Raw genomic sequence first — 23,765 nt, 5'->3', positions numbered from 1 at the left:
ATTCAATATAAGACCGCTTCATATGTTATGTGTTCACTTCTCCGCTGCCAGCCATACTGCTGCATCTTTGCCCTCAGTTCCTGCCATTGCTGTCTCCTGTGGCCCGCTGGTGCATGTTGCCTTTTCTGTTGTGTGAGTGCCTATAGGCAACGCTGTGGTTTTTGCTGGCATAACTGTCTTCCCGTCCTAGAGGGCATGGCTGTGGTGGCTTAGGGAGCCTACTAACTCCTGCCACACTCACTGGGTCCACCCTTTTTCTTGCTGGCACAGTGGCTTGTGTTGGAGTTGTCAGTGCCGTTGTCATTCCAACTCCCGGCTAGGGTACAGTGCCATCAGGACACTCCACCAGCACATCTTGGAGATACAGGGGGATAAGGCTTTGTTGGGTCCCTGTGAGCCCCCCCCCCCAGGACAGCGCTAAGAAGGGAATAACTCTGTTTACAATTGCATTGTAACAGTCCATTTCAAGGCCAATCAGCCAAACCAATTTTAGGAATTAGACAGGAGTTAATGCTTGTGTTGACAAACCAAAATATTGGTATGTCCAATGTAGCAGCTGTGTTAATCTGCACATGACAAAGTGGGCTCCCGCTCATTAAAGTTTACGCCACTATAAAATAGTTAATCATTAGACTCCTTGTTAATCTGTTGCTATGAAAATAACAAACAGTATTCTGACATTTAGTTGCATAAACTTTCATGAATCTGCACCTGCTCTGGGAGATGCATGATGCCTCACCTTTAATTGGCAGGTAAATAAAGGTATAAATACAGAAGGAGGTTGGGGGAGAGAAAGAAAGGTATTGTTAATTAACACCGGGATTTTCAGCAATCAAGAAATAAGTAACATATGAAAACAACATCTCATCAGTGGACTAATTCCAACTGCTAATATGTTGCAAGGGGTGATACAGTTGTGCTGTCAATCACTACGAATTTGACTTGGTGCATTAGACCGAAGGCACCTTTTAACTCAGCATTCTGTCTCCAAAAGATGGCCAGCCTCCTCCCCTCATCACAGGGAAGTTGTGTGACTATGATCCTGAGCTCCTCGGAGGAAGAAGGGCAATGTGAAAAGTCACTCTACGGCCAGTGAATCCTAGACGGCATTTCAGTCGGTGCTCTGTTATTTCATCATGCGGCAAACGTCATCCTGATCCAGAGAAGATCGTTTCCTCTGTTTTGTTTTACCGTGTGCCGAAACCCAGATCCCGGTTCGATTGTTGCACACTAAACGCAGGCTGGAATCGAACCTGCGCACCCCAGCGCAGGGACAAACCACGCTCACGGCCAGTCTGCACAGCACATGCCTCATCCCCCGATGTGTAAACATCGCCACCCCGCGCCGAAAGCCCTGCGCCATCGTGATGGACTAGATCGCCAACCAATCACGAACCAGCACTGCCCCAGCAACTAAGCCGTGGGGGGCCTCGGCGGGTGCGTCCTCGCTACCCAATAGCAACCGCAGGGGGGCGGCGCCGAAGCGTGCGGCCGGGCCAATGCGAAGGCGGGCACGCGGAGGGTGGGGTCCTGCCCGTCCAATGGCAGAGGGCGGCGTGGGCCGGGCTTCAGAAGCCTCGCCCCCACGGGTGTCGGTCGGCGAGGCTGTCACTGGGGGAGGGGTTGTGCTACAGGCGCGCTCCCGGTGCGCGCAGGTGACCGCCGCGGCAACAGCCCGTCCTCGGGGGAACGCGGCGGCCAGAACCGGGAGGGTCCGTCGTCGCTCCGCGAGCGCCGCCTCTCCTCGCTCCTGCCCAGCCTCCAGTGGCCGCAGCGAGGCCAACGGGGCCCCGCCGCCCCTTGGCGTGACAGGCTGCCCGCCGCTCTTCGGCTGGCCTGAGGAGAGCGCCGCTGCACCGACGTCGAGGCCGCCCCCCTTCGCTTCTCGCTGGCCGCCGGGGCAAACCGGCCTCGGGACGCCACCGCCGCCGGGCATGGCGCCGCTGAAAGCGCCTCCGCGGCTGCGGGGAAGGGTCGCCGGGTCCCCCGCCGCCCCCTGCCTGCTGCTGGCGCCGTGAGGCGAGGCGGCTCCCCCCCCCCATCTCCCATCGCCCGCCCCTTCGCTCGTTTCCCAGCCGCGGACTGAGCGTCGTGAGATCGGCTCCCCCTCGTGACGCGCCCCACGGGAGGGGGAGGCAGGGCTCGAACATGCCTCTGGGCGCGTGTCCTTGCCGCTCCGCTTCGGCCCTCGGGGTCGCGTCTCGTCGTTCGGGGTCCCTCGCGGGCGCTGGGAGCTGATTCCGACCCCTCCGAGAAGCGAGCCGCGCCAGGGTGCCAGAGGATGAACCACGTGGGCAGCCCTGTGAAAGCTTATGACTTCTTGCTGAAGTTCCTGCTGGTAGGGGACAGCGACGTGGGCAAAGGGGAGATCCTTGCAAGCCTGGAGAATGGAGCCACCGAGTCCCCCTATGGGTACAACATGGGTGAGTAATCGCATGGTGCAGGGCTCATCGGTGTCCTGGGCCATTTATGCTTGGGAGGTTTGGCCTTGGATTTGCCACTCTCTGGATGCACCTTTCGCCCACCTGAATTCTCAAAACTCTACATGGGTGCTTATTGTTGAGTTTTGAGAGTTTGGATGGGGGAAATGTGCGTCTAGAGATCTGCAAATCCAAGGCAAAGCCTCCCGTGCATAATTGGCCCTGGACTCCGGAACCTGAATCTGAAGCAGAGACTCTTTATCGCACCTGTAGATTGCTTGGAGAAGGCAGCTGCTTCTGCGCATATGTAAGATCGCCTTCCTTGATCCCTGAGTCACCACAACCGCCTCCCATACACTGGCAGTTAAAAGGGAGGGCATCCACAATAGGGAATCTACCTTCCCAGCTGCCTTGAGCTCTGGCACCTTTGGTTAGAAATAAAGCACTGGCAGAGAGTGAACGCACCATCTGTCTTGTTGCTGATCCCGGTAGCAAGAACCTGGTTTTGTACCTTTCCTTCTGCATTGGTGAGAAGTGCGCTTCTGTGTTAGATTCTCCTGTCAGAAATTTAGGCATCTTTTAGGTACAAAAGGAGTGAGAGGACCACATCGTTTTTAGTTTGTTTTATCATGGAAAAATGATAAAATCCATATTTTATTATGGAAAAATAAGTGTCATATGAGAAGAACAGAAGGACATGCATCCACACGCATACTCAAACCATTATGCTCACCTATTCATGCTGGGGTTGGCCACACCTCTGTATGAATTCCTTGGAAAAGGTAACCTGTTGCCTTGTAGCCTCTGAAGAAAGCTGATCTGAAGAAGGTCTTGTAATTGGAAGAAAGTACATTTGATGTACAAGATTATTAAATTTAAGGCAGAAAGAAGGTCCCCAAAAAATAGACCCTGAGTTTTCAGCTGGAGCAGAAGACACAGGATGTCATGGGTGCACCAATTGTTTCATATAAACCAGGTAGCTTCCCCCCAACTTGCTTCATATTCCTTGAATCTTTCATACGGCTTCAAGGTTTTTGCCTGCCTTAGAGGACTTCCCCTTCTCAACTGGATTCAACCAGCCTAACATGCCACTTGACCCCTTTAGCTCTACTCCTGCTTTTAACCTGTTGGTCTGCTTTGTCTTCCATCATAACTGGATACACATTTCTGTTTTTCGCCATCTTCCATCTTATTACTTGGCACATTCTTTCTGTGTTCTCTTCTTTGACTTTGTTGTCCCTCTTGCTGTTTATTCTCACTCCACCCATGATCTTCTAGGGATTTTAGTCCATTTATTATCACATCATATGTAATCTCTCAGGAATGTCAGCATTTTGACCTTATCTCACATTCATCCTTCACACATAACATCCTTCTGTTCCAACATCTCCTTTAGTGATGTTCCAGTACACCACCTTGAATGTTTTATTCTGTATGTCAATACATTGATTAGACAAAAATAAAGGATTACCAGTTACACACTATTATCAACTTAATTACATTGTGTATTTAGCCGTTTATGAGCTTTCCTAATGGGTTAGGAAAGCTACACTTAAGGGGTTACAGCAGATACCTGTAATGGGACTCATTTAGAATTCAGTGAGAGATTGACCTGTAGGCCCAGCAGAACTACAGGGGAAGGAGACCACAGCTCAAGGAGGATAAAGGTACAGACAGTGACTACAGGAAATCATTTGACCAGGGTCTCTTAATGTCATATTACGCATCCTAATTGAGTGGGGATTTGGAACACAGCATAATACAGCCAAGGCCTTACCCCACTCCTACACACGAAGCCAGCTGGGTGACCTTGGGCAAGTCACATTCTCTCAGCCCCACCTACCTCACAGGGTGTCTGTTGTGGGGAGGGAGAGGGAAGGTGATTATAAGCCGGTTTGATTATTCCTTAAGTGGTACAGAAAGTCGGCATATAAAAACCAACTCTTCTTCTTCTCTTTGCTGGTTAATTGGTGTAAATCTAATAACACTAAAATGAGTTGCTGTCTCTGCTTTCTTTTTCTGAGGTTGTGTCAACGGAATTTACATCCATACCAGAGTAGAAAGGATATGTTTAAAGCAAAGGAGAGGTGACATTTTGCTGCACTTACAGCCTTGTGGCCCTGACCTGGATGGCCCAGGCTAGCTTGATCTCGTCAGATCTCAGAAGCTAAGCAGGGTCAGCCCTGGTTAGTATTTGGATGGGAGACCACCAAGGAATACCAGGGTTGCTGTGCAGAGGAAGGCACTGGCAAACCACCTCTGTTAGTCTCTTGCCATGAAAACCCCAAAAAGGGGTCGCCATAAGTCAGCTGCGACTTGGCACTTTACACACATACACATACAGCCTTGTGGAAGAAGAGCAAAATAATTATTTTGGGTTTTTTTTGCATCCTGTGCCAGCACTTTCACACAGCCGAACTGTTTTGGGACGTTACAAAGAGTTCTTCTTGTTAAATAGGCTTACAGCACAAATCTGTGATTCTGGCAGTTTGTTCAAAGTGACCATGGGAAAATCTGACTTGTGGTAGATGTTTTCCTTCAGAGAAAAATGTAAATACATTTTTGAATTCTCACAGGAGGCTGTGTGCCTGTGCTATTTTTAAAGTGTGAACTGTATGACCATTTTAAATACATCTTGTAGATCTTTCTTTTTGAAGGCTGCAAACATGACTGAGGATAAGACATAATGGTAGAAATGTTCAGAGCTTACCAAATACAAAGAAGTCCCCATCTATACCTCTTGTTAGTAGTGCTTTTTTAAAGCCTATCAATTACCAAAATGTTTGGACATTTATAACATGCCCCCCAGCAAAGCCACAAAGATGAAAAGGCATTTGCCTGATTTATTGTATAAATAAAGAATAGGCAAGAATAAGTATAGCACAGAACTGTAATAGCGCTACCAAATGTTTCCAAAGAACTGATATGGATATGATGAGTATTTTTGGCATTAACATTGGAACATTTATTTTTAGTTTGTTCCTTCATCTAACCTGTTAACGAATGAGAAGCCCAAACCATGACTGATGCCTCTGAAGACCCGAAATTGCAAATCTTTAACTTGATTCAAAAAGAAATTAAAACTTCTTTCCTCTGAATTTTCAACTAATTTATTATAGGGTATGGCTTCACCATCGCAGCTAATGGGAGATTGGCCATTTTATTTCAGTAAGAACAGAACTGCTCCCTTGCTGCCCAGAAACGAGCATGAAATTCATTGCCACTGAATGAGACTTAATTTCCTAGTAAGTGTGCTTAGAGATTGTGGCATCATGAATTTTTAGCACCTTTTGCCCTTCAGGGGAGAAAGGGAAAAGGTATCCCTTCTCCTTCATGCATACTCTTATGCGGATCTTGCAGGTATGCAGCTTGCAAAGTTACATGTAAGTTACCTGTAAGTAGATGCAACATGCCACTTGAAATAGAGCTCTTTCCATCCAGCTCGTCAGCCCTAGAGAAAAGCTGCACTAAGAGAAAAATCCTAAGCCGTTCTACTCAGAATCTTACTGAGGTCTATTAAATGGGGTTTACTCCCAGGAAAGGATTGCACTGAATCTGCTTCTGTCTAAAAAAGGGCTACACTTAGTCACCAGGCTGTCGTTGCCATTTGTTGGGAGTGGCTCCAGAATTCCTAAGAATGTTTGCTGAGACATCATGTTGAGCTCTACAGGGAACTGGATCCCTCTTTGATTTCTCTGCAACAGCCCCTAGAAGCAGAGGACTAATTAAATACTTCCTTTGGTATTTGTGCAAACTCTACCTGTGGTTCTTAGAACATCCCTGGAATAAAATCTTAATGCACGCACACCTTTAGTTTTGCTGTTAGTGCCAGTCGTCTTTCAAAGGGAAACTTCATTTGCTTTTGTACTTGGGGGTGGGGAGTGCTGTCTAGGCTATTAAGTATTGAAGTAATTATAGCTATTTATTCAAGGTGAAGGTGGTAATTATTATCTGTAATGTACCCATTCCCTGTTGTATGGCAGGTGCCTTAAGGGTATTAGGCAAGGGTAAAGTCAGGGTGGAGATGCTTGTGAAATATGGCACTTCCTGAAATCCACTTGCTCCCTGTAGCATAACAATAAATATATACCTTGTATGTATTTTTCTTGTCACTTAAGTATAGCATATTAAGGAAGACAGGTTTCAAGAGAAAATGATTAGTATGGCTAGTTTCTGAGGACTGGGAATGTGCTGCAGCTCTCTCACTTTTCTCTCTATAGATTTTCTCTCTATAGATGTTGGCCATCACAGGAAAGTTTTTGGTCATTTATGCATAGGAGTTTTACCTGAGGTTCAATCAATCAATAGTATTTATTATGGTCCATGACCAGCAAATACCTGAGGTTCTTTGCTCGCTGGACCCACACTTTCCTGTTGGGAATCTATGCACCAGCAGTTTCCAAGCTCAAATCAAGTCCCATCCCTTTAAGTGCTTCTTTGTAATTGTCTTGTAGTGCTTACTGTGAGAGAAAATCCCCCCAAACCCAATTGCCACATAAAAAGCATTTTAAGAACAACAACAAAAACGGAGCAATCTGAAAAGAAGGGGGTGGGGGGGAAATCCAAGTCTCGGTTTTAAAAAGATTTTCTTCTGCTCAGGAAGAGCTCTGAAAAAGCAGGAAGTATTTCAGTCCCCACCTCTGGACATGCTGCTTTGTAATTGGCTGTGAGCGAAACCAAGCTTGTGTGCCCCGCACTTTGCCTTATGCATGGGGATTTCACCCAGGCTTTACTCAGGGAAGATGGAAGAGTCAGGTTAACAGAGGAATGGGAAGACCCAGACATTGCGAGGGCTGGCAGTGAGGTCATCTCTAATGGACAGGAAACTCATGCATAACTCCAAGGAACAACCGAGACAGACTAGGGGCAAATGTGAGTGAAAGTACCCATGTATAAACGACCATAGTAAAGCCAATGAAGAAATGTGGGGAAGGGAATCAGGTGGGAAGAGGGGAGGAAGGAATAGGCAGAAAGAACGTATGAGCTTCTGACATGTTCCTGATTCTTCAAACAACAGTTTGAATGATGGCTAGGATCATGTCTGAATTGAGCTAGTAATTTGCTGTTTAGTGTGTGACTTATCAAGACAGAAAAAAGTGATTTTTTTAAAAAAATGGCCTTCTTACCCTCATTATTAGCACAGAACTTTCCTGCCTGACATGCCAATGTCTTCTTGGTACGAACACAGAGGCCTTTAAAATGTTAGCATACCCATACAGATATATAATTGAATATATACCCTAGTGAATAATATATGTTAACACTTCAGACCTCCATAAATCAGACCTTTTGTTCCTAGGCATTATTTTTAGCTCTGCTCAACAACTAGTTTTTACAAAAGGACCATTTTGAAGGAAGGATATCATCATCCATCCACACTTCTTGTTTTGATTTGACAGTGCTCATGGGGAAAACAGATGGTGTTCTTCAGGCTGATATATTTGGGCCTGAAGCCTCCAGTTATCAAGTTTAGAAAATTCTGGTAATAAATATTCAGGGTATTTATTTTTCTCTCAAGGACTTTCTATACAATGTAATGGCAAAAATTAATGCAGTTGTTTCTCCCTGATTTTTCACATTCTACGTGTCTTCTCATACACTTGTTGTTGCAGGGTGCCCATATTTTTCCATTATGAAATGTCTTGAATCGGGAAAGCATGACTGGTAGGATGTGTTTACAGGGGGTGCCATTTTGGAATGATAGAGAGTAGCACCCTCAACATATTCCAGATCACAGATTATTCTTTAGGGACACCTCTGTTTCTGTCTTGTGTTTTCTGTTATAAAGGAGTAACCACAATAGATGCTTCTAAAATACACAGCGTTTTTGTAAAGTTTAATTTTGATAACCAATAAAAATTCTGATTGAATCCCCCCCCCCCACTACTAAAATCTCCCCTCTTTCCTCAAAGCCTGAAATGGTGATTTTATGTGGTTAAGTGAGTGTCCTGGATATTGTTCATGACACAATTCGTGATGAGTGTTGCATACATATGCCTTCATTTTAGTTTTTTGCACTTTGCTTTGGAGGTACTGTACGGTCCTGCTATACAGCTATGATGAATAGCAGTGGGTCTGTTTCCCCACCTGCAATGTCCTGCTATTTTGTGAATTTTTAAACACTTCTCTGAAAGCTGTGCATATTTTCCTTTTCCCTTACTGAACACAAATAGCCACATATTTATAAAATGGGAGGGGGGGTGGAAGCTTCCATCTGTGACCTGCAGAAACAATATGGTGTTGGAGCCTTCCATCTATATCCCCTGGCTCAAAGGCACTATTGCAAGAATGTGTGACGTTTGCTGATTCCCACTACAGGCTTCCATAACATAGCCAGTGCTGTTATTGGTAGTCCCATGAACCATAGCAGCAGAGTTTAGGTAGTGTGGCGGGCCAGAAGGGGAGACAGGAAATGCCACTTCATGAGTGGAGCTGTCCTCATGGATTGTAGGATTCAGTATATTGAGCTGATGACACTGGGAAAGTGTTATGCAAAGTTTGGGGTATGCATCAAACACACTTAGTCTGTAGATTAGAAACATAACAGGCTTGACTTGGGGTCTGCAAACTCATGACTACAACACAAGATCCTCTAATTGTCATTTGAACTAAATATTATGGTTCCATTTGTATGGGTGAATTGCTGTTGAACCTGTGTAAAGTATGTGGTAATTTCTGACCGTTATTGGGATGAGTAAACACAACGCATTACCCTGAAATGTAAAGGTTAGAGTGACTGGTTTTTCAGGTTTAACTCTTAAGTAATATATGGGAGAGCTAAGAAATCCCCTTCTCACAGAAAGTGTGTACTCCTCCTTTTCAGTGCAGTGAGTTCATATAGATCTTTCATAATTAACTAATGCATTTTTACACCTGTGTAGACTGGTTGTGTGTGCTACATTTCCTTTCTTACATTTAGTCATTAATACAACCCACACCTGCAGAGTCCCTGCCATCGCTTTCCCATTTTTATTTTGATGTTGTTAAATTTATATATCCTGAACAAACTATTTACTACACTTCTAAACCACTATTCTTTCAGCATGCGCGATGTAGTGTACATGAGGATTGTCTCATTTTATTCTCACAGCCACATATTGAATAGTGTAGTCCAAGGTACTCTTTATTTACTTCATTTGTACCTTGCATTTCTCCCCAATGGGGATCTAAAGCAGCTTACATTGTTCTCTCCTCCATTTTATCCTCACAACAGTATGAGGTAGTTTAGGCAGAGAGGGCGTTACTAGCCCAAGGTCACCCAGCAAACAGAGTGGGAATTCAAACCTTTTTCTTTTCCAGGCCCCTTATCAACTCTGTTCATTTGGCCTTAGTAAGAAGTTAGTAAGAAGTTATTAACCAATTAGGAAGTTTCTGGCTCTCTGGAAGCATCCCTTCCTATTAAGGGATGAACAAAAATATTTTCTGGTAGGGTATGAGCTTTCGTGACTAACACGGCTACCCACTGTGTATTAAGGGATGGTTTAGAATAGCCTCTTGAGTTGTGACCCGAGAATCAGCAACCTTCTAAAACTGAACCTTATAGGTCATATTCAGACAATTAAAAAAATTAAACTTGCTTTTAAAGTGTAACTGATAAAGGTTTCACTGGGTTGGGTCCAGTATTTATTTATTTGTTTATTTTATTTCATTTTCACCCCGTAGTCCATAGACACAAGGATAGCACATCTTTCCCATGTTCTCTTCTCCACAGCTGTGTCCTTTCTGACCAAAGGAAAGTTTATTCTCAGGGGGGCAGGACCTTCATGGACTATCCATTCAAGTTGGGAGGCTGCAGTGGGAAGGAGGCAAAATTGTCCCCTTACTCTTCTTCCATCAGTGAAGCTCCACTGACAGAAGAGGCTGGGGAGAGGGGAATGCTGGAAAGATCTGCTGATGAATCACTGGATCCAACCCGCGGTGTTGTTTTGAGAGAATGGTGCTTGCATGTGGGTGCCGGGAAAGGTTTGGAGATTTGTTGGGGGGGAATGTCATCAGAATTGGGGTCTTTAGGTTGCTGTTTGCTGCATTGCATTTTAAAGATAACTGTGGGTCCAGGTGTGACATGTTTGTTTTAGGATTTACTTTACCGTATTTATTTTGTCTGGTTCAGCATTTGTATCCACAGCATGCCTGTCTTATGCATGATTCTGTGGATGTTGTAACAGTGCAATCCTTCCAAAAGCAACTTAGTTCTCACTTGGTTCATAGTTTGTTTTTGTTAATTAAACACATACGGTAGTTGATATTCAAAAAATGGGAGTTAATTGTTCACTGGTCTTTATGGATTGAAAATCTCTTGTGTTTAATCCTGATGGCTTTCTCCTAATATGACTTCATGGACTTGTGTATAAAGAAGCATATATTTTGTAACTTGAGAAATGTATAAATGTCTCTATCCTGTCCAAAATAGAAAATTGTCACTTCTTCTTCTTCCAGACATCTGTATGGAACCAAAGAAAAACACTTGGCTATTCTTGCATTATGCAATGCATGTATATTCATGTACAAGTGAGAATCTATATGAATGGACATTATAATGTAAGAAGCACATAGTCAGAAACATGCTTATCATGTTATCACACACATGTTATCATGTTATCATGCACATTAGAAAGTTTCAGAGCCATTCAAAGCAGTTTCTATGCCATAATTGAAATGTAAATAACAAATAGTAAAAACCTCTGTAACTATCGTCTTTAAAATGAATTATAATGAACATATGCAATAGTTTCCAAGATGGGTATCCTCAAAGTACCAGCTATGCTGTATTAAAAATATTTTCTTCTTTCTGCTGAAGCAGAGCCTGTTGATTGAATAAGTAGTACGGGTAAGAACTGTCTCTTACAGAGACATAGTAATACAGTGCTTCTTTCATGACATATGCTCTGCTTTTTAACAGAGTATTCTACGTATAGGAAGTTCCAATGTGCATATGTGATATAGTTAAATACTTGGGACAAAATTGAGAATCATTGATGCACAGTAAGACAGATTTTAGTCTATTTTTTTTCATGGCAAGCTTTATGCAAGGTTATTTACATTCAAATTATATTTGGCTCCTTTACATATACAATACTACATATAAAATTATTTTATCATTCCTGCTGTGAAGTTTCTGGACAATTGATCATGATACCTGGCCTTAGTTGTGTGTGTGTAAAGTGCCATCAAGTCGCAGCTGACTTATGGTGACCCCAGCAAGGGGCTTTCAAGGCAAGTGAGAAGCAGAAGTGGTTTACCATTGCCTCTCTCTATAGAGTCGTCCTTGGAGGTCTCCCTTCCAAGTACTGACCCTGCTTAGCTTCTGAGATCTGATGAGATTGGGCTATACCATGCTGCCTTCCCTCCCCTGGCCATAGTTACACAACTGGAAAACATAAAATTAAAATGTCCTCCTCACTCTCAGTAAGTTCACAATGTACACCACCTCCTGTGATTGACGTTCACTGCAGTTCTTCTAAACTTGTTGGCTTAGAATTAGAAAGCCGTAACTCTGTTTAGGATTGCACTGTTTTCCACTCTAAGATGGCCTTGCTGCAGACCAATGATGGCTGCAAGCCAATATTCTGCCACTTACAATAGCATCCTGTGCAGAAGGTAGGTAGCGATCTAGAATGAGTATCATATGACAACGTAAACAATGTATAGAATAATTCCCCAGTTATCTAAATTCAGTGGTCCTGAATCAAAGCCTAATTATCTGTGATTATTGCCATTATGAATCCTGTAAATGGTTCTGTGTATGGTTTAAGGAGACATTCTAGACATCTGCACAAGAGAATATCTGGAAACATGTTCCCTTTGTTTTTACATAGGGAGCCTGGGAATTGATGACTTTCTGATGTTGTAAAATGGCTGCCCTTATGGCAGCATGGCACATAGGTGTGTGCTGGTTACTTCTAATGAAAATGATTTTGCTAGTTGCAGCATGAACTAAACACCTACTTGGCATTTCATTCGTTGTGTTATGTTGGGTGCTGCAAACTATTACAGATGCAAATTGTCACATGCTAGGTATAATTGCCAAATGTGGAAGAATTTTGGAATAAGTGCTGTGAATCATGCTTAAAATGAGATAGTGACTAATAGCTTATGAGCCTAGGAGAAAGAAGAAAACAGAATGTAGATTACAAAATCAGTGCGTGATATTTAAAGGTAGCTTAATTCAAATGTTGGGTCTGTCCAAATGAATATATGTCAGCATAACACCGGAAGCACGCTATGGTTGGTCTGTAATAATTTCCCCCAACATATGAACACATGAATACATGAAGCTGCCTTACACTGAATCAGACCCTTGGTCCATCAAAGTCAGTATTGTCTACTCAGACCGGCAGCAGCTCTCTCAGGCAGAGGTCTTTCATATCACCTACTTGCCTAGTCTCTTTAACTGGAGATGCTGGGGATTGAACCTGGGACCTTCTGCATGCCAAGCAGATGCTCTACCACTGAGCTACAGCCCCTCCCCTCTATGCTTCCCATTCAAAGTTAACTGGGAGCTGTGTCATAAATCTTTTTTATGAATTGTGCAAACATAAATATTTATGGTGGCTTAAAGAAGCTGTGTGTATAAGAAAAAGAGAGGAACAGGATCTGGCCCTGTGTTAAATTCTCTGGCCAACTTATAGAGTTGTCCAAAAGAGCACAAGCAACAAGGCAGGACATATTGCAAAAATGGGCTGTTAGAAACCATCTCTCAGCAAGGCTTTTTACACTGTTGTTAGGTTTAAAAAAATGTGCAAGTGATGTACCCCCCCCCCCAACCCAGTTCTATTTATTTCCATTTCTCCACACAGGACCAGTGTTTGGAGACTTCACGATTAAAGCACTCAGCAATCATGAAAGCCCCAGTTGACAGACATAACTTGGGGTTGCAACTCCTGATCTGAACCCAGTGCCTCTCTGCATTCTTTCTGGAAATTAATGGTGGCTAGAGCAAAAAGCTCACTCACACACTAGCATTTGGTAACTTCTAGTGGCATACTTATTTAAATGTCCATATGTAGTGGAGGTTTTGCTCAAAGTGTATGCCAGATCATTTCAATTAATAACCTGCATGCTTGCCTGCTAGCTGCCAAGTGGTTAGCTTCTTGTTAGGGTATTTATATGATATGGACTGAAAAAGCATATGTAGACCTGTTGTCATGAATATTGAAATGAAACCCAGATGCTATTGAAACACTGCCAAAATTTGAATTAGAGGAGAGCAATACTTATTATAAGGGGGAAATTATGGCAGCTTTTCCCCCCAAAGAGAACATATGCCAAATGAAAAACTGTGAATTTGGAGCTATTTTCTGCATTAAAGAAAGCCTCTTTATTTCCCTCCCACGCAAGCTTAGCAGCTCTTGGGGTCCAGCTGAAATCAGCAAACTAAAAAATTTGTGCACAGTGTTAATTTAACGTAGATTAGTTTTAATGTAGATGAGCCCCGTTTAGGCTGAGCAAATCCATATTAAAAGCCTTAATTAAATGCAGCCTGCTCAAGGTTAAATGGATCAAGGTTAAATGTAAACCAGCAAACACCCTTTCATCTGTTTTTAAAGAGCGTTTACCCAGATATCTAGACACCACTTCCAGAGGACTGTGCTTGTGTCTACTGGATGTGTTTTTTAAAAGAGGATGGAATGAGTTGGTACTTATTATACAAAGATACTGGAATGTGGTGTGAAATGCCAGAAACATTTACATATACTAATAAAATATATTATTAAAAAACGGCTGATGAAGACTTGACTGTGTTCAATTCAGCATTAGTTATTTTATGTAAACGAGCTACAAGATAGATACATAAAAACATGCATATATTGATGTATGGTTTTAGAAAGTGTTCTTGAATAGGCAAGGCCTCTAAACTTGTACTACTGTGGTCTTTTTAAAAAGAACCACATAGATAATGAGGTACATGTGTGTTCATCATTCACATACGCAAAAATGCCCCAGGGAGGAGGGAGTGTGTATGCAGTGATGGATCTGCATCATAACTGTGGCATATGTGGAGAGCGGGCTTCAGCCTCCCCTCCCCCACTCTCCAGATGGGTTCTTGACCTGCATTGGTCCCAGGGATGTACTATTTGGTCTATCTGGATTTCCACAATAGGATAAATAGCATCTTCCCCCCAGTTGTTTCAGGTCAGGAAAATGATGTGGAAGGGGAGAGTTAAAGCTCCTCCTTCACGTGCACCACAATCACAGTTCTAACTGGGCACATGTGCACACATGGAAATTGAGGAGAACCTGCAGGTCATGAGTGGCTGTTACACAGGACTCAGGGTAAAGACCCAACTTGTGTACTCCATAATGTGTGAAGAGACTGATATCATGTCATTTGTAGGGTTGCCAGCTCCCGGTTGGGAAATAACTGAAGATTTTGGGGGTGGAGCCTGAGGAGGGCGGGGTTTGGGGAGAAGAAGGACAATGCCATAGAGTCCAATTGCCAAAGCAGCCATTTTTTCCAGGTGAACTGATCTCTGTCGCCTGGAAATCAGTTTTAGTAGCAGGAGATCGCCAGCTACCACCTGGAGGTTGGCAACCCTAGTCATTTGGTTCTAGCACTGTTGGCAGGAACCAAGAAGTATCTGCAAAGTGATGCAGCGAGTCTGTCGTGTGTTTTCTCCTTTAGCCAGTCATGAATGATCAGTTGCTTTTTTAAAGTTATGAATGATCAGCTGCTTCTCCTGCCCTTCTTTGGTTTTTGTCCCAGCAGTACCTGCAGCCTCCTACCTGGCCTCCATGAAGCCCTTTAGCTGGAGGAGGGGTCCGACTGCTCACACAGGGCCCTGTGGCATGTTGGAGTTCCCAATAGGAACTTGCAGCTGATGTCTGACTGTAAGTCCCTATGGTGGCCATGAGTTAGATGTAACATCTACTATGGTTCTGGTCTCTCATTCTTACTCGCTTCCACTCGAGACTTCTGTCCTAGTCTCTGTGTGCGTGCATATATACATCGCAAGCACACATATAACAGAGAGAAAAGGGGGAGATGATGGAACCATTTGTGGGGGTGTAAAAAGAAGGAATGGACTCTGAGGCAGGAGGAGACGTTTCCTTGATACACATGCTTTAAAAAAGAGGGAAGAGGTGATGCTGCATTTATGTGTGCAAGAACTGTTGGATGTAAATGGAGAATATAAAATAGTATTTATTTAGAAATTTTTTATGCTGGCAGGGAATCTGCCTGAGGTAGCTTACAACATCTAAAACATAATAGAAACCTAAAACATTAAAACCTTCTTAATTAAAACCCAGCATAGTATTGGCTGTGTGTTAATTTATCACGGAAAACCTGCTTTCGCAGGAAAATGGAACATCAGCCACTCAGAAACACAAAGAGGTCCTCATATCAATTAGCTCATACTGAAGAACAGGCATGACTTATTATTTTAAAATTCTTCCTCCCCTTCTCCCTGCAGGTATAGATTACAAGACAACAACAATACTTCTGGATGGCCGCAGAATAAAGCTGCAGCTCTGGTAAGTGTTTGAAATATGTACTGTCTCTGGACGACTGCCTCTTATGCTTTCAAAACGGTTCATGATGGTAGCTGTGCTGCTTGGTAAATCATTAGCTTTTTAAAAGCTGACTTGGACTCTAAAAATACTTAACAGGAGAAGTCTAATTTTTTTCTGCATAGCTGTGGGACTATCTACAAACTGTACTACATTCTTAATCAGTTTGTGGTATATTGTTACTACATTGTTTTGTGATGATGAAAGACAGGTACCTTGATCCTAATCAAGTTTCCTTGGAAGTAGAGTGGACTGAGTGTAAAATCAAATAACTAATTTAAATTGCTATGGAAAATACAACTTAAATAATATTTTCTATTTGTAATCGACATGATGTCTGAATAAAGATGCATACTAGGTTGCTGCCATTACAATTTGTACATTGGTTTTCATCCTGTATCAAAACCTTTGATTTTGCTTTCATGGTGCAGAACTATGCCTGGTTAGAGATGAAGGGTGCAATTGTGAAATTAATGTGTTTGGTGTTCTCTGTAAACAGGCCACTCATCTAAGCAAGCTTAGCTACTTGAAAACTAGGTACCCAAAACTTAATAGAAATGGGGGATGGTGGGTAAAACATTGTTTTTTCTTAAGAAAGTAAGCGTCTATGCTGCTCCATTGAGAAAACTGCTTCCACACAGCAAGGATTTGCTATTTTGCTCTCATTGACTGTGCAGTTGCAGAGGCTTTGGGATTGGCAACTGAGCTAGGAGTTTTCTTCACAATTTTCTGCAGTCGGCTCTTCATGACTGCCATTTCCCCTCCTGCACCACCAAAGCACTTTCTGAGAGTTTGGTTATTTTAAAATTGGTAATCGCTACAGCATACAGCAGTATAGTACTTACTGTTTGGGGTTCTTTGTTTGTTTGTTTTGTTTTTAAAGCCTTCCAAAAAAAAAACATCTGGTGGCATGGTAGGGAAAATGATGACCATGAGGGGCTGATGGCCAGAAAATGGCACCGATACGGGTTGGACATTTGAAAACATGCACTTTCCCATCCAGATGGCACAATAATGTGCTTGGACAGCCTTCTTTCCAAAAACATCACAGTAAAGCAGGTTTGGAAAAAGAATGTATTGAGGATGGAGGAGGGGGAAACCTAGAAAGAGAACAGTTAGAAGAAGACAACGCTTCACGTGGAAGCAGCCAAAGTCATACATAATTTGCAAAGCTTAAATGGGAATGTAACAAGAACTCAAGATTCAGGTGCCTTCAGTCAACAATCCTGCTGAGAGACATGGCGACCTCTTCTGGATGATTATTGCACCTACAATTACAGCCATGGGTTCAGTTGTTAAGCCCTGTAATAAATAGAACGTGTCCTTTTATTTCAAATCTATAATGGTTCGTTCTTCTTCAATAATAATAATTAAAAAAAAACACACCACTGATATTTATCCATGTTTGGAAGTAAATCCTTTTCTGTGTGTGCCCCATATTCAGGGGTACAGAAATACCTTTTTCAGATAATTTGTATTTCAAACAGTACGGAAGCTCTGAGCGCTTCAAAATTTCAAAGCAAAATAACACAGGACAGTGTAGCCATTAAATTAGCAATGTGCTCCAGTTAGGATCCCTATTTCAAACTCTCAGCACACTGAACAATTTTAAGTACATAAACACCTGAAACAGGTATCTGGAGGATTTCTGATTTTACCAAATAAACCTATAAGATTGTTATAGTGGTTGGTATTATGATTATTTCCAATATATCCATTCCTGATTGTGGGTTGCAGTTGCTTAAGGCTCTGAGAGAGCTCTGCCTATCAGAACAGACTGTGCTGGGCTAACCAGGTAAATGGTCAGTCTTGGTTTAAGGAAACTTCTTAGGTGTACATACCTAACTTTAATAACACACTATAGACCATAAACTGCCTGCCTTCGGGTACACTTGTTTTTGGGTTTTTTCTTAGGTTGCTGGTGTCAACACTGAGTGTAAAACAGTATATAAAGAGCAGGGCAGAACTGAACAATAATTCTGTTCTATTTAACCGGGTCTGCTGTTGTCAGCTCAATAATGGGAAAGGCACTGACATGTATTGGTTAATCTATCTGATGTATACACTGAATTGAGACTTCAGAGAAGAATTTATTGTGTATCTTCTAATGCTTTGTGATCTTCAGGGACACGTCTGGGCAAGGCAGATTCTGCACCATATTTCGTTCTTATTCAAGAGGGGCCCAGGTAAGAACAACATTGCCGTCTCTGAAATATGTCATAGCTGCAGACTGAATTGATGCAGAAGTAGGAAAATAAATACAATAAAGTAGCAAATATTGTTGCCAGTAAAAAATAAAAACTCCATAAATTCTGCATACAGTTTGTTATTGAGTGCCAGGCTCATCCTTGGCACAACCACAAATTAAATTATTTCCCTGTGGTTATGGCTTCAAGCAGTGCGATACAAAAATTCTGGCAAGATTCTCTGTAATCTACTGAAATAAAAACCCTGGTCTGTAGGTTTCTGCCCCATATTTGGGGCAACTTAGAATGCTGAAATCCCTTAATTGAACCAGAAAGAAGAATAAGTATACAGGGACCACAAAAGACAATACAATGTATCCTATGTGAGTGCACCAGGCTAATTTATTTATTCACACAGGGTGTGATACTGGTATATGACATAACTAATCGATGGTCATTTGATGGTATTGATCGATGGATAAAGGAGATAGATGAGGTAAGGTTCATCTTAGAATTATACATATAATACTGTGTAAAACAACTGAACTTCAAATCAAGCTACCCACAATTACATTTCTTGGGAGGGTTTATTGGCACTAAAAAGCAGGATGGATTTGATTGGCGTTCAGAAATCTCTGGGTGTTATTCATTAATCCCAGTGATGGTTGTGTTTACAGCCTCTGGAATGATAAGATTAATTATGACTGATGAGGTGCTTGCTGCTATGCAACAGTTTCTCCCACTTTATCAACAACAGATGCCACTGAAGTGGGGATGGAATAGCTAGAATATTAGTGGCCGAAAACCTCATAAAATCCAACTGAAAATGCATATAACCCATTTAAAGGATGTTGCCCTAGGAAAGTGCTCTCTTTTCTGCCCCCATTGTATCTGTATAGTCTTTCGATAAGAGTTGTTGTGATTGTAAATGGGTGGTTATTACCTAGAGAAGGGGATCATTGACCTATTCTGACAAGTTGGTGCGACACGTTGAAGTTAAAAACGGCTTTCATCTAGTTTGACTTTAGAATTGCCAGCTCCATGTTGGGAAATACCTGGAGATTTTGGAGCCTGAGGAGGGCGGGCTTTGGGATGGGAAGGGACTTCAATGGGGTTTAATGCCGTAGAGGCCACAGCCATTTTCTCCAAATTAACTGATCTCTGTCACCTGGAGATCAGTTGTAATCCCAGGAGATCTCCAGCTACCCCCTGGAAGTTGAAGAAATAAATAGTACTAGGCTCTTGCAATGCAAACAAACTTCTATTAATAATACAAAACTGTGCAATAAGTGAAAGTGCAGAATATTACAAACGGAACAACAACACATACACAATACAATACAGCTCCAAAAGGCTGCTCAGTGTTCCACAAAATTTTTCACAAAGTTGTTATGATCAGTCAAGGTCAAGAATTATCTCAAGAGTGAGCGCAAGATGAGAACGCGGCCCGGATGACCTCGTGCTTTCGATGCTGCGGTAGCAGCTTCTTCAGTCATTCGTCTTGAAGTTCATATGCAGTTGATTCTGTAATAAATCAAGACCTTAACGTCTACAATTTACAATTTATCTTATATTAAATGGTTGTCTATCCTATGCTTAAAATCATTATACAATTATCTATACAAAATTTTCTACTATACAAAAATTTGACTGAAGAAGCTGCTACCGCAGCATCGAAAGCGCGAGGTCATCCGGGCCGCGTTCTCGTCTTGCGCTCACTCTTGAGATAATTCCTGACCTTGACTGATCATAACAACTTTGTGAAAAATTTTGTAGAACATTGAGCAGCCTTTTGGAGCTGTATTGTATTGTGTATGTGTTGTTGTTCCGTTTGTAATATTCTGCACTTTCACTTATTGCACAGTTTTGTATTATTAATAGAAGTTTGTTTGCATTGCAAGAGCCTAGTACTATTTATTTCCTCAGCTCAGCATTTGGTACTTGTGACTATTTCTCCAGTTTGCTACCCCCTGGAAGTTGGCAAGCCTACTTGACTTAGATGCCATTGACATCTCTGGCTCAGTCTGCTTCACTGGTCAGCTTTTATAAAGCCTCCATTGTTTAAATCTCCATTGACATTGAAGAGAACAAAACAGTTTTGTTTGAAGAGAACAAAACAGTTTGTGGTTCAGGTGTAAGAGCAAACTGTGATTTGTAGTGAAAGCAAGATGTGCAAAAGGGGAGGGAAACAAACTCAAAGATCTCCCTGGTTTGTTCCTGAACAACAAACTGTGGTTTGTTACATGCAAACCTTGCCTTAGTGCTGATGAATGCATGGATTGATTAAACTTTTTAATCTGTTATTGTACTATGGCTTCCTGGACAGAGACAAGTTTAACTGGCTTCAGACGTAGGAGCAAATTATGAGAGAATACTTCTAGTTGAAGAACTAGCCTAGAGATTTGGAACCTAATTTATTGCTCCCTTTTTTTCAGCATGCTCCTGGTGTTCCTAAAATCCTGGTTGGCAACCGCCTGCATCTAGCCTTCAAACGGCAGGTATCTACTGAGCAAGCACAAATCTATGCTGAAAGATTAGGCATGACTTTCTTTGAAGTAAGCCCACTTTGTAACTTCAACATCACGGAGTCCTTTACAGAACTTGCAAGGATAGTGTTAATGAGACATGGAATGGACCGGCTGTGGAGGCCAAACAAAGGTAAGTAATACAAATGTTTTGATTTTTCCCTATGCACTTACCCTGGATTTTGTCAGAATTAAAGCTTTTTGTTTCAGCTGATGAAAAGTATCTTTTACTTAGGAATTCTTTAATTTAAGATCTAATACAGACTATGTTGGATTCTTCTACACCACCATTTGGAAACAATGTGCCAGCCTTTGGCATGCATGCTTTGTCTCTCTCCTCCCTTCCCTTATCCATTTTAGCCAGTTTAACTTTGCATCAGTATGAACATTTAGCCAAGGTTCTTAACCAGGGTTTTTCAAACCTACTTCAGAAGCTTGCTTTAAATTCTCCTAAAGTTATGAACTTGGTTAAGAGGTTCCTAAAGTTAACCCTGGTTTTCAAGAATTTTTTTTGTGAGAACCAGTGTGGTGTAATGATTAGAGTACTAGACTAGGACCGGGAAGACCCAGATTCAAATGTCCACTTGCCATGAAATTAAGTGGTGACTTTGGATCAGTCTCTCTCTGTCTTATTCTAACCTAACCCACAGTGTTGCTTAGAGGATATAAAATGGAGGGTGGGAGAGCCATGTTTGTCACTCTAAACTCCTTGGATGAAGGCAGGATAAAAATGTACTAAATAAATCTGTGCTGGATCCAAATGGTTTAACTCAGGGCACGTATATCTCTCTCTCTTTCTCTGAGATGGAAGGAATGAGAATTGCTAACCCTACAATTTTTTACCATTCAGAAATATAGGAGGTGGCAGAGAATGAGAGTTAAAAGGGATTTGTACACTGCCCAGTCTTGATGTAATATTTATGGGAAATGGTGCACACTTTAATGAGTTCTTTAATTCACAAAAAGAATCTCCAGAAATGTAGAGCTCTTATAATTTCTACTGATATCTAATTTCTCCTTGAGAGGAGCAAATTGAAAAAAATAATCGAGGGAACTTTTATAGATCCAGCATCCCAGAGTTTGAGTTTGACACTGCCCTATTTTTCGTGGCTGAACTTCCCTAAAACTTTGCAAGACAGTGTCTTTATTCTTTTTAGCCAGGCTATACTTATGGGATGGCTTAGCGGTATCATTGGGAAGACATTTCAGAAGCAGTGAACGTGACTGGGTGAAGGATTACTTAAAAAAAAAATACAGCAGGCTCATGGTAGCATACTCTACCACCATGTGGGTATCCAAAAATGTGTTTTGTCTAATCTAATGCATGGTTTTTTTTGTTTCTTCTTTAAGTTCTGAGTTTGCAAGATCTTTGTTGCCGTGCCATCGTTTCATGCACCCCTGTGCACCTAGTTGACAAACTTCCACTCCCTGTTGCCTTAAGAAGCCATCTCAAATCATTCTCTATGGCCAACGGTCTGAATGCTAGGATGATGCACGGTCGCTCCTACTCCCTCACAGCCAACAACAACAACAAAAGGAACAGTCTGAAGAAAGCCAAAATAATCCGTCCACCCCAGAGCCCTCCAAAACACTGTACCAGAAACAGCTGCAAAATCTCTTAAACCTGCCATTAGAGTTTTGACTGGAACCTTTGACACAAGGATCCTTGGGTAGTTGGATCTGTTGTATGCATCACACTACCGAAACAGAACAAAGGAAAACGTCACTTTGGAGTTGTTTGTTTTTAATAATGCTGCTTCCATATGTATGACACACTCAGTGCAAACAAAAGGATGTAAAATTTTGCTGTTGATTATTTTATATAAGTTTTTGATGTGCATGAAGACTTTGTGTTTTATAAAGGGAGTAATTTATCATGAAATTGAGATTTCAATGACATTAAATTGCAGAAGTTACTCTTTTTAATTGCTACATTAAATATTGTCAACTCACAAAACTTGCAGTTTGCAGTTAGATAGGAATGCGTGTCAGTCTGTAGATTCAGACAGAATTTTATCCACAATGTATTGTATACATTGTAAGATATATAAGTAGTGAAACAATTCTAGTGATGTTGCCGTAGAGCATCTAATTCTGGTTTTGTACAGTTTGTGATCTTGAAGCACTACTTTGAGCTACCAGTGTGTATATGCAACATGCACAGAATTTTGTCCCATCAATGTAAAGAAATTTGATAAAGTTTTTGCAATGTCGTTTAATACTTCTAGGGATTAATCTGTGGTTTATATGCTTATTTTTCTGGTAAATCTAAATTTTTGTATCTGATATTCTAGAGACACAGTGAGAAAAAGCCAAAGACATCAAATGCATTTGCTGCAGCAATGAGAAGAATGTGATTTGAAAATTTGTTTTATCAGGAAAAGGACACTATTATTTAAAAATAAATAAATCACATAAACACTCTATAAAGCTTCTCTCTTTAGCTGAAATATTTGTCTTTGGACAAACATGGCAAGTCAATAGCGGTCTCTCTACCCTACACATGCATATATCTATAGATGTTACAAAGAAAATATTTTGTGCTGGCTTTCCACATTACCAGCACAGGTGTAGAAAATTCTCCATTATTTTCTTATATGTGTGTGTTAAGTGCTGTCAAGTCGCCGCCGACTCATGGCGACCCCATGAATGAAAGTCCTCCAAAATGTCCTATCTTTGACAGCCTTGCTCAGATCTTGCAAATTGAAGGCTGTGGCTTCCTTTATTGAGTCAATCCATCTCTTGTTGGGTCTTCCTCTTTTCCTGCTGCCCTCAACTTTTCCTGCATGACTGTCTTTTCCAGTGACTCTTGTCGTCTCATAATGTGACCATTTTCTTATATGCACCTTTCTATACCAGCAGCAACTCATTTGAAAGTCTGTCCTACCAGCTTTGAATGGTACTTTAAGTGCCTGCATATGCAAACAAGAATAACAGCAAGACTAGGGTAGAGATGACAGTGAATGACTTAATTTATCAGTAAAGCACTTGCTTCAGTACAACCTCCTTGTCCCCTGGGAGCTTTTCTATTAAACATTGATGTAATTGAACATGTAGATGTCCAAATTAGCGCATCCCTTTTCTCCTATATTCCTGCTGTCTGTTCTTTTCTAGATATACTTGCT

General features: G+C 41.8%; 1 protein-coding gene across 1 annotated transcript; it reads left to right on the top strand.

Annotated features, from left to right (window-relative positions):
* The first annotated feature begins 2,250 nt into the window (after positions 1 to 2,250).
* On the top strand, positions 2,251 to 22,284 carry RAB40B (RAB40B, member RAS oncogene family). The gene is made up of 6 exons (XM_056866941.1): positions 2,251 to 2,423; positions 15,833 to 15,893; positions 18,055 to 18,115; positions 18,534 to 18,611; positions 20,551 to 20,773; positions 21,991 to 22,284. Exons 1-6 carry the CDS (start codon positions 2,282 to 2,284, stop codon positions 22,260 to 22,262), a joined length of 837 nt encoding a protein of 278 aa, XP_056722919.1. The 5' UTR covers positions 2,251 to 2,281; the 3' UTR covers positions 22,263 to 22,284.
* Positions 22,285 to 23,765: the final 1,481 nt, after the last annotated feature.

Source organism: Euleptes europaea, chromosome 1 (genome assembly GCF_029931775.1).
Source record: "Euleptes europaea isolate rEulEur1 chromosome 1, rEulEur1.hap1, whole genome shotgun sequence".
In the NCBI taxonomy this organism is placed as follows: Eukaryota; Metazoa; Chordata; class Lepidosauria; order Squamata; family Sphaerodactylidae; genus Euleptes; species Euleptes europaea.
This window is presented reverse-complemented; position numbering and strand designations above follow the sequence as displayed.